This window comes from Anomaloglossus baeobatrachus, chromosome 4 (assembly GCF_048569485.1).
Source record: "Anomaloglossus baeobatrachus isolate aAnoBae1 chromosome 4, aAnoBae1.hap1, whole genome shotgun sequence".
Lineage (NCBI taxonomy): Eukaryota > Metazoa > Chordata > Amphibia > Anura > Aromobatidae > Anomaloglossus > Anomaloglossus baeobatrachus.
In genome coordinates this window covers 242240431-242252705 of record NC_134356.1, presented here as the reverse complement: position 1 = coordinate 242252705, position 12275 = coordinate 242240431, and the positions used below count along the sequence as shown (strand labels likewise).

Below are 12275 nucleotides of genomic sequence, written 5' to 3'. Positions count from 1 at the left end.
GACAAAGGCAGACAGGGAAAGAGACAGACAGACAGGGAAAGAGACAGGGAAGAGATAGAGACAGGGCAAGAGACAGTGAAAGAGACAGACAGGGAAAGAGACAGAGACAGATGGGGAAAGAGACAGTGGGGAAAGAGACAGACAGGAAAGAGACAGACAGACAGACAGACACAGACAGAGACAGACAGACACAAAGATAAAGAGAGACAGACAAACACAGACAGACACAGAGATAGAGACGGACAGACATAGAGATAAAGAGAGACAAACAAACACAGACAGACACAGAGATAGAAAGATACAGTGACAGACAGACACAGAGATAGAGAGAGACACACCAACACAGACAAACATAGAGATAGAAAGAGACAGACACAGAGATAGAGAGAGAGAGAGACAGACTGACACAGAGACATAGACAGACAGAGAGACTGATACACAGACAGAGAGATAGACACAGACAGACAAAGAGATAGACACAGACAAAGACAGACATGGATAGACACAGAGAGACAGACACAGAGAAAGACAGAGATAGACAGGGAAAGAGACAAACAGAGAGACAGACACAAAGACAGAGACAGACAGGGAAAGAGACAGAGAGACAGACACACAGAGACAGACAGAGACAGACAGACAGCGACTGGGAGAGAGACAGAGAGACAGTTACTATACCGGGCAACACTGGGTACTACAGCTATGTTTACATAAATAAAATAAATAAATAAAAAAAATTAATCTTGAAAGAAGGGGAGGAAAAAATGAAAATTGCAAAATTGTCTCCAAAGGCAGAATTGAAAGTGATTAAATTCCTTCTGCCTGCAGCAACCGAATGTTATACTTCTGGAATAATTCATTATTACATAACCTCCATTGACATCAATGGAGCTTATGCGTAATGCAGAACTTCCAGTACTTCTCAGATGTGGCCAACAAACAAGGCTCCTCTATTACATCCATATCCCCAAGTACAAGTATACAACACTAATATAAAACAGACACCTCCTTAAAATAATCATTTGAAAATATTTTAATTTTATAAAGGCATTTTGTATGTTCATCAGTAGACTCGTTGTTGACATATTTCCAACTTACCTTCAATTTTGAAACCACTGGACACTTTAAATTCCTCAGAATTGTCATATTTGGAAACTTTAACCTCTGAAGCCGTTAGAACAATAAAAAAACCTTTCTTGCTGTGTAATTCAAAGGCACTGTAGCCAGGAATCCAAAGACCCTGGTGGTGAAAAAAGGTTGCCCGTCTTTGAAACATGGGACTTGCTTCCCACTGCTCCAGTCGTACACTGTCATTTTCTTGCACAGAAAGGAAGTAATTTGGTCGTTCCGCTGACTCCAAAGATACAAGTGATAGCGCTATGTTGTATAAGAAGAGTACCACAGTTAATTACATTTTTTATACTGTTTACAATTGAACAAGTTAGTATTAACAGACTTTATACTACACAGTATTGTCTGCTAGCTATAAAGTCACATATGCCTTAGCTTTCATAGCTTTAAACATCATGTTATTTTAAATGTATGCGTAATATTAGGGTGTGCATTTTTAACAGTATCAATAAATGTAATGTTTTAGTTAGGGATCTATGTTTGTTCTCACTTTTCATTTGTTCTCTTTAATACCAGATAATGATAATGTTCTTTTCAGATTTTGCAAGATATAACAAGATTAGTGATAAGCAAGCGTAGTCGGCACTGCTAGTTACTTGATCGAGCATCAGGTTGCACAGGTATGCTCATTGCTCAATCGATTATCGCTGGTGCTCGGGCGCAATGCTCAAGTCTCCCCGTATGATGTAAAATGTTAGACATTCAATAAATGTGTGGAATTGCCTGCCATACATAGTAATGCCACAGCCATCTTCGCTACTGGCATTACTGTGATTAGCCCACTGCATCGCATCATCAGGTCTTATACGAGACCCGGGGACAGGATACTCAGTACACTGTCCTGTAGAAGCAATTTAGGGAGAGTTGATGTAGGAAGGAAATAGATTAGAGCAGGGTTTGTACACATGCACCCTCTAGAGCCACATGAAAGACACTAATGAGTTGTTTTTAGCTTTGTGTAACGTAATAAATAAATAAAATTATGCGGGTCCCCCCCCCTTTTCTGATAACTAGCAGAGATACAGCAGACAGCTGGGGGCTGATATTATCAGGCTGGGAAGACCCATGGTTATTTCACCCTTCCCAGCTTAAATATAGCAGCCTGCAGCTGCCCAGAATTGGCACATCGATTAGTTTAGCCAGTTCTGGCACCTGTTCTATATTTTTCACCATGGTCTTCATATAAACTTTTAATCATGTATTAATAAAGAAACCTTATTTTTAATATATTTTTGGAATCGGTGCTGGGTCCCACTTTTTCTTTTTCACCGTTACTCTATGAGTAAGCAGCGCCTTACTCTTACTCATAGAGTTATGTACCAAGCACATGGACAGGATTGTCTTAATTAGTCAAAACCTTAAACGGGTTTTCCAAGAAATGTAATAAAATAAATAATACACATTTAAATATTAATGCTTTTCCCACTATACTTTGTCAGGATTTTAAAGATGGCAACTGCCAGGACACACAGTAGTATAGACTGTGTGAAGCAAGAGACAGAAGCACTAAAACTGTCAGGCTGACTGAGATGAATGTTCATGCTCAGTCAGCTAAAGAAACGTGTTTATTTTCTTCTTTAGTCCATTCCATTCAGTGTCCTTTTAGGTTGACTGAACAGAGGATTGTACGTTCCTGATTGCCTGATTGAACACTGCTCTGATGTGACTTCTATATTGTGCTTCACGCAGTCTGTCCTACTGCGTGTCCTCTAGGATGGGTTGTGATTCATGGTAGTTACCATCTTGGAAATCTGACAGAGTGCAGTAGATAAAACACACCTTTTTCTTATTTAAAGGTATTTAGAAAAATGTTTAATATTTAAATGTGTATTATTTATTTTATTTATTTTAATACATTTCTCGCAGAACATCTTTAAACCGGAGGAATACCAATTTTTAAAGAACTTCCAGTGAAGTATTCAAGGTGAACATATTTGTGAAAAATATATGATGAATCGGTTTGTATTATATTTGTTTCCCAAACGTCTGCATTCTGTAACTTGTAACGTCTGCATTTTCTGCACTAGATAATTCCCCATTGAAGTCATGTTTATATATCTGTATGTTGATAGATGGTCATGAAATCACTACAATTAATCACATGCTGCAATGTTAATCACTGCTCCTGTGATCATTTAACACCACATTCGTTGAATGAAGTTATTTTTAACAGAATTGCCTGCATTTTTTTGTGACAATATTATTTAAATATTTAGATTTGGAGTACTCACATAGGTCTTTATCTCGGAAAAGTCCAGGTGTTATCATGAAGTTAAACAAAACATTTCCATGTGCACTCATTCTTGGCAATGGGAATACGTATTTGCTGGTAACATTCACACCTAATACAATTTCACTGTTACCGCAGCTAGCGAGGATAAAGGGACCTTCACCTAGTCCTGTAGGAAAATAAAATAAAAAATATAAAAAAATAAAAAAAGTTCTCTTTTTATGACAGTCTGCAGTGTCCATTGCATTTACATTCTGGAGACTGCCATAAATAGTAATAATGAATTTCTCGAAAATACTTAAGTTCTTCGAAAGGTGGAGGAGACACTGTTTAAGGGAAATGTGATTGCACAATATGTGCAGGCTGCAGGACTAAATATAATCTCTCATAGTATGTTTACTGGGTAGAAGTCATATCTTACCTTGATTGTAATATTCACAATCATAAGCTGAAAAACATAAGACGGAATGTATGTAATACACAACAACCACAAAGACATAATAAAGGGTTCAACATAATCAATCTTGTAATACACTAATACACAACAATAAAGAGTGCCACATAATCAATCTTGGTGTTTAAAGCCCGCTTTACACGCTGCAATGTATCTTACAATGTGTTGGCGGGGTCACGTCGTAAGTGACGCACATCTGGCATTGTAAGGTACATTGCAGTGTGTGACAGGTACGTGCGATTGCTATTGAACAGTAAAACGTTCATCGCACGCACGTCGTTCATTCCTCATGGATTGAACGTCAGATTGTTCATCGTACCCGGGGTAGCACACATCGCAGTGTGTGACACCCCGGGAACGATGAACAGATCTTACCTGCGTCCTGTGGCTCCTTGCCGGTATGCGGAAGGAAGGAGGTGGGCGGGATGTTAACGTCCCGCTCAGCTCCACCCCTCCGCTTCTATTGGCCGGCTGCCGCGTGACGTCGCTGTGACGTCGAACGTCCCTCCCACTCCAGGAAGTGGACGTTCGCCGCCCACTGCGAAGTCGTATGGACGGGTAAGTATGTGTGATGGGGGTTAATCGTTTGTGCGGCACATTCAACAAAATTGAACGTGCCGCACATACGATGGGGGCGGTTACGATCGCATACGATATCGTATGTGAAATCGTAACATGTAAAGCAGGCTTTATAACCATTTCCATTCAAATAATTCAGTTTTCTTAGAGTTGTCATATTGTTATGGTTTCTTTTGAAACTTCACGATTCACCAATAATGTAAGATAAAATAATGGCTTTGGGTGGTTTTATGTTTCCGATACAGTATATCATTTTCTTAGAATTGTAACATGATAGTTAAAAATAAGTGTGTCATATTGATGCAATGTACTATATATTTAATTTTAGACTTGATGCCATATTGTCCCTCTCTGATTCCATTATTTATAAACACATTCTTAGGTTAGGCTAGACGTTACTTCCTGGAGCTAATTGGTATTAATCACTTCACAACCTTAGACGTACCAGTACGTTCAAGATCGTGTTTGTCCCTTTTATGCGGGCTTGTGCTGCGAGCCCATGTGTCTTTCTGCAGATGTTGGCTGATCTGATCAGCCGAGATGTGGAGCTAACAGGTAAAAAGGATCGAAGATCCACCCACGGCTTTTAACCAGTTAAATCCCCCTGTCAAACTCTGTAGGATTTAACACGCGCCAGCAGGAAATGCACCATTTGATCACGGAGTGCTGGTGGGTTGTCATGACAGCCAGAAGTCCGCTGATGACCCCCCCTGACACTGTCATGACTCCCTTCCTGTGGATGTCGGCAGAGTGCTGGCGTTTACAGGAGATCAGAATTTCTGCTGTTCAGAGCGATGCTGAAGTACTCATTTGTACAGCAGAAGCGATCGGAGAATATCAGATTCAAGTCCCTTTAGGGGACTACTAAAAACAATAAAAAGTATAAAAAAAAATGTAACAATATGAAAAACTAAACCCACATTAGTTAAAATCCCCCCCTTTTGCCCCATTGATCATAAAAAGTACACATTTGGTATTGTTCAGAAATGCAGTTCTATCAAAATATAAAATAAATTCTGATCACTAAAGGGCGTAACAAGAAAAAAAACATCAAAAAGCCAGAATTTAGGATTTTTAGTTGCCGCAATATTGTAATAACATGGAAGAACAGATGACCAAATCATCAAATCTACCCCAATATGGTATAATTAGGGTATGCGCACATGCAGTATTTGGGCTCATGTGCACGTTGCCGAATTTTATGCATTTACGCTGCGTATTGCACCGCAGCATAAATGCATGCGTCCTGTGTCCCCTGCACAATCTATGTAGATTGTGCATGAGATGTGCGCACGTTGCGTTTGAGAGCACAGCGATTTGGATGCCAAAATTTTGTTCCAAATCGCTGTGTTCTAAGAAGTGACATGTCACTTCTTTCGTGCGCTTTGGATGACAGCTCCTGCTCTGTCTATGGGAGAGGCTGCACCCAGAGCGCATGAAATCGGCTTTTTTTCTGCAGAAACATTGCATTCATTATGCAGTGTTTCTGCAGCAATTTGACACGCACACAGCCTTTTGGTGCAGAAATTTTCTGCACCAAAAAACACACCTTGTGGCAGAAAAACGCACCAAAACCACATGTGCTTTTTTGTGTGTTTTTGATTTGTTTTTGGTGGGGTTTTTTCATGCATTTTTTTGTGAAATCTATGGCTGGAAGAGCTAAAAATGCAGGAAAAAAAAACACCAACAATTGACATGCTGCAGATTTTTTCTGCACCCAAAACTGCAAGGAAAAAAGAAACGTGTGCACAGCCATTCAGAATTCTCATTGATTTTGCTGGGATAACGATAGACATGCAGATTTGGGCAACAACCTGCACATGATAAATTGCAGCAAATCTGCATAAAAAAAAGTCAGCATGCACACACACCCTAAGGCTATGTCCGCACTTTGCGTCGTCCTAAACGCATATCAAAACGCATCTTCTGACAGTAATTGATTTTGCCAAAGTTGCTTTTGCCCACAAAATAGCGCTAATAATGCATGCGTATTGACTGCGTTTTAGCCGCGTTTTTGCGCTTTTTACATGCTTTTCCATTGCTTTTTTAAAGATGCGTTTTGAACATAAAGACACTGCTAAATAAAGTTTGAACAGTCAAACACAATGAAAAAGGGGAAAAAAAGGAACACATATATAAATATTGAAATGATAAAGAAAATAGTTATACTTCATATAATTCTAGCAGTTTTATACTATTTGCGGTAAAATATCATTAAATTCATATTTTGCATTAATTTAATTGTTGGACTATGTGTGTGTGTGTAAAGGGACATATTATTCCATGTTTTAAAGTCAGAAAAGCATGCGTTTATGTAGTCCAAAACGCATTGTTTCTGCAGCTAAAAAGCAGGTAAATTGGAATTTTGATGTTTCTTGCTTTTTGATACTTCTCATTGACTTCAATGTTAGCAAAACGCAGCCCAAATGGCAAAAACAATTGACATGCTGCTTCTTTGAACGCATGGTTTTTGCCACAAATTATGCAAATTAAACGCTGCACTTGGAAACGCAAAGTGCGGACAAGAAATCCCCATTTCCCATAGACTTTGCTGGAAAATCAAAAAGCATGCCTTTTGGCATGAAAACGCTGCAGTTCAAAACGGACCTAAAAAGCAGCTGAAACACAGGTGGAAATGCAAAGTGCGGACACAGCCTTTAAAACATCAGCTCAAGACACAAAAAATAAGACATCACAGAGCCCACGATCTTGAAAATTGAGAAAGTTACAAGCAACAAAAGCTCAATTCTTTTTTTCTTTTACAAAATGCAGAATTTGTTTTCACCAATTAAATAAAAAAAACTCTACATGTTTGGTATCAACTTTCTTGTAGTGACCTGGAGAATCATAATGGCAGATAAGCTTTACCATATAATAAAACAGTAAATAAAAACCCCAAAAAACAATCGTGGATTTTGAAATTGCACTTTTTTTGCAATTTTACCGCTTTTGTTATTTTATTCCCATTTTCTAGTAGAAAATGTGGCAAAATGAATGGTGTCATTCAAAAGTACAACTCGTCCTGGATAAAACAAGCCCTCATATGGCTATATTGATTGAAGGATAAAAAAAACTTATGGCTCTTGAAAGAAAAAGAGGAAAAACGAAAACGAAAAACAGAATATTGCCATGTGGTGAAGGGGTTAATCCAGTTGTATAATGATGTATTCCCAGCTAATTAGCAACCAAAGTAAACTTCCATAGTAACACGTGACCAAGGCGCAAAGTATAATTTTTGTGTATGAACACAAAACATCTGAGTTTTTTTGTTTTATTTTTTCCTCTCTGAATTTCCATGTAATATAGTATTAACTATATCTGAGCTGAAAGCATCAAGTAAAGTAAAAGTAAGCCTGGGAATTTGGGAGTAATTCATCAAGCAGCATCTAGTACAAGAGCTTAAAATATGACCTGCTACCGTGTAACCTGAATCTCCAGAGCCTAGTGCACAATCCATTCCTGGGCTATCATACACCATTTATAATACTGCTGTATTCTAACTTGGGAGAAGGGCTTTAAGACCCCCTAAGGTGACCAGCATGTAGCATTTTTCCATTCTGGTTTTGGCAGCAGAAATATTTGCTCCAAAAACTGACCATGTACAGATACTCTAACGATTCCCCAAAAATATATAATGCAAATAAGTCCTTTGTCCCACTGAATTCATGTAAAGAGTTGAGAATATTACTCAGTTCACAATGACAGTCTTTTCTAAACGTAATGAATAAAGGTATTAGTATGATATCTGTCTGTTTTGGTTACTTACGGCACATATTTGGTGATCTCCAGTGGACAGTTACACCTTGCTGACAACATTTATGCGCATATGCGGCTATACTGGTGCACAGACATTCACAGTCTCCTCCGAGGTTACAATTACATGTGTCTGTATGGCAGTTCTTAACAAACGATGTTACATCAATCTGTCAGAAAATACAGAAAGTCTAAATCACAATTGTGTAAGCACACAGAACCGCTGATTCAGCAATCTTTGAATATATAGGTTAATGTCATTGTCACCTGTCTATACTACATCAGTTTAGTAACAATGAATTATGAAATTATTGCCATCTAGTGTTTAGCTTCCTGTGGTGCAATTTATGACACATGCTTGTTAAGTCAGCAAATAGCTGATGAAATGAAAATTATGTTTATGAGATTTTGCTCAGATTTCTAGTTAAGATAAATAAAGTCAAAATTTCCTTGAGTGATGGAACTGGACAGTTTCTTTCTGCTGATCTTGCACTACCGTGACACATTAAATAGGTTGGCAACTAAGTTAACATTGATGGCCTATCCTTAGGATAGTGTGCCGCCCCCATGCCAGCAGCCGGGCTACTGCTGGGATCCGGATCCGCGGTGGCTCGAGGGGTCTCCGGACCCGGCGGTCGCGCGGCCACTCGATGAGGGAGGGCTATGTACAGGGGGTTTGGAAAGTTTGTGACTCCACCCACAGTGCGTGGTAATGTGAGGGACAACCGCTGCGGTTGGGGAGCCTGGTAACGATGATGTGGCAGCCTGATGTTTAACCCCTCCATGGGTAGGGGGTTTGTGTCCCGGGGCCCGTCGGATGGTTGGTGAATGGGTGCCGCTGGGGTAGGAACAGGGGTATTTCAATGTACTCACTCAGTCCAGGAATAACAACACCGACAGATTGTAAACCAGAATTGTGAGCACCACTGCAGCTTGTTGGGAGCATGCTTAGGTCCATGCCCTTGGTGTTGCTGTTAGCCTGTGGCCCTGTCCTTGGCACTTCTGTCTCTGTTGGACCTGTGGGTATAAAACTCTTCGGGTCCCGCTCACCCGTATGGCTAACGGAATGAGCTTGCTCTCAGGGTTCACGCGTAGGATTTCTTTGGACTGTATTGGGAAAGTCCTATCCCATCGGTGCGCTAGTACCCCGATTTTGGAGCGGGTTGGGGATGATACTTGAAGTATTCACCCCCGTCGGGTAAATTACCGGAACGCGTGAAGCTACTTTCCGGCCTATGGTCCAAGTACTCCGTCGTGCCCTGGCCCCAGCCCAGTGATAGCTCAAGGCCACCGGCCGACCTCCTCGGCAGTTCGTGCCCCTTGACACTGTCCCCTGTGACCGGGGTTCCAGCTCCTACCAGGCCCAGACCAACGTCTGCCACCTAGTACACAGAAGCTCTCTTCCATGGCCTCTCTTCCCGAAAGTCACCACTCCACCTTCTCTCCTTTCACTCTCCACTGCTGAACTCTCCAGCTCCCCTCTCCAAGCTCAACTGTCACTTTCCTCACTTTCCCATCAACAACCCCCCATGTGGGCGTCCCTTTTCCCTTCAGGCCCCCCAATGGTGTGTCTGGTAGGTTAAAGTTGGAAGTGTTCCTAGGATTTTGATTGGCTAAGCTGTTAGCAACACCAAAGGACCAGGATCCGTAACCAAGGAGGGTGGATACTGTGCAGAAGGGCAGATTGCACAATATCCTGTGACGACCTGATAGGCCAGGGCATCCCAATAAATCATCAATGTCTATTCAGCCAGGGTCCAACACCCAGCACCCCCACCGATCAGCTGTTCTCGGTGCCGATGGCGGCAGCCTGTGGCCGGAGATGCTCAGATCCGGAACTGCTCCATCTTCCTATGGAGGCACACCTGCCTCTTATTGATTTGAATGGAAGGCAGATATGCAGTACTCTGCTGTGGTTGCTATCAGTTGACGGGGAAGCTTTGGAGCTGAGCATTTCCAGTCGCATGTTGCCGTTGGCACAGAGAACAGCAGATCGGTAGGGGCGCAGGGTGTCGGTGTCATGGGTGCGCTCCACTCTGGCGGAATCTCTGGTGAGTCTTAGGCTATGTGCGCACGTTGCGTACTAGCCCTGCAGAAATTTCTGCAACGATCTGAAGAGCACACGTGCGCTTCAAATCGCTGCAGAAAATGTCCATAGAGAAAAAAAAAAAAGCCGATTCCATGCGCTCTGCCTGCAGGTCCTGCCATAGACAGAGCAGGAGATGCCGGCAAAGCGCACGGAAGAAGTGACATGTCACTTCTTAGAACGCGCGGTTCGGACAGCAGCCGAAGCGCTGCGCTCTAAGACGCCACATGCGCGTGGCTCTTGCATAATCTCCATAGATTATGCAGGGGACGCAGGATGCATGCAGTTACGCTGCGCTACAAAGCGCAGCGTAACTGCATGTAATTACGCTACGTGCGCACATAGCCTTAGACCAGGATTGCATCTTATGTTTAAATGTATTTGTTTCCTTTCATGCTGTAGGGAATAAGGATTCTTTCCTGTCTGGTTATCCTTTGGAGCCTTAATCTCAGGTGCAGCTCTTTCTTACCACTCCCCTTTGCTATAAATAGCCATATGTTTTAAAGGGAACCTGTCAGCAGAAATTTTGCACTAAACATAAAAGATTCCCCCTCTGCAGCTCCTGGGCTGCATTCCAGCTAGGTTACTGTTATTATTGTGCCCCCTTTTAGACCAAAAGAAATACTTTATAAAGTGGTACCTTTTTGTATGCAGATACTGTAAATGGTACACGGGGGCGGGCTGCCTGGTGTCCGTTATTCTGCCTCCTGCCGCTTTAGGCTGTCCCCCATCGCTGATTTCCATAGCTGTGGACGCCGCCCAGTCCTCCAGAGGTCCCCGTGCATGCCCAGTGCCTATCTCTCGTGAATGAGCACTGTGCCCAGTGTCACCGCTGGTGAAATGTTGCGCAGGCTTAAGATTATGGGCGGCACTGTGATTTTCCTCAGCAAGTAACCGCCCATAATCGCGTGACCGCGCTTTCCCCTCTGCCTCCACCGTTCTGCGCAAGCGCGGGCCTGCTGACCCCACGTTACCTCTTTCCCATTTTGCCCTGAGGCAGGAAATAGATGGGAGGAGCGCGGAGCAGGACATTGTTTGTTTTTACATGTTTTTTTTACTGTGTACATCGGTAAGCTTCTCTCCGAGTCTCCTCCTGATCGGTGGTGTCCTGCTCCGCGCTACTCCCATCTATTTCCTGCCTCAGGGCAAGATGGGAAAGAGGTAACGTGGGGTCAGCAGGCTGGTGGAGGCAGAGGGGAAAGCGCGTTCACGCGATTATGGGCGGTTACTTGCTGAGGAAAATCACAGCGCCGCCCATAATCTAAAGCCTGCACAACAAGTCACCAGCGGTGACACTGGACACAGTGCTCATTCACGAGAGATAGGCACTGGGCATGCGCGGGGACCTCTGGAGCACTGGGCGGTGTCCACAGCTATGGAAATGAGTGATGGGGGACGGCTTAAAGCGGCAGGAGGCAAAATAACGGACACCAGGCAGCCCGCCCCCGTGTACCATTTACAGTATCTGCATACAAAAAGGTACCACTTTATAAAGTATTTCTTTTGGTCTAAAAGGGGGCACAATAATAACAGGAACCTTGCTAATCTTTTATGTTTAGTGCAAAATCTCTGCTGACAGGTTCCCTTTAACATCTGATGTTGGTTATAGATTCTCATATCTAAGCTGCCCACTTTGGAAGTGGCCAGTCTCTGAAAGAAGCTGAAGTTTTGTGACTATTGCAGCTGTGGTGTTAGTTGCATTGAAGTTGCTTGGAGTGTTTTCCTTTTGTATCTATTTCCTCCTGTCTGTCTTCCTACCCTTGTGTTGGATTATTGCAGCAGTGACACTAGTGCTCTCACCGGCCTTCTCACTAGCCAGGGTGAGTTCTGGGCAAACAAGGTCCTAGGCACTTGATCTGCAATGAGGTGAAAGAATTGGTATAGGAACATTAGGGACTACAGGGAACAGCCTCAGGTGAGTGCAGGAGGTGACCCCGCTCCCCTTTCCCTAGTACCAGGGCTCACCTTTGTATCATGTTCCATTGTACCCTGTTTATTGCACATTTGTTGGAGGTTCCCTTACTCCTGGCGGAACCCCGGAAGTC

The 12275-nt window shown here is 42.6% G+C and overlaps 1 protein-coding gene across 1 annotated transcript in view; it reads right to left on the bottom strand.

The window, feature by feature from the left end:
- Positions 1 to 12275, bottom strand: part of OTOGL (otogelin like) — a 315223-nt gene that overhangs the window by 130146 nt on the left and 172802 nt on the right. The window contains exons 30-33 of the mRNA XM_075344757.1: positions 8158 to 8314; positions 3780 to 3806; positions 3360 to 3527; positions 1096 to 1374 (exon numbers count right to left, since the gene is read on the bottom strand). Coding sequence (XP_075200872.1) covers positions 1096 to 1374; positions 3360 to 3527; positions 3780 to 3806; positions 8158 to 8314 — 631 coding nt within the window. The remainder of the gene's footprint in view (positions 1 to 1095; positions 1375 to 3359; positions 3528 to 3779; positions 3807 to 8157; positions 8315 to 12275) is intronic.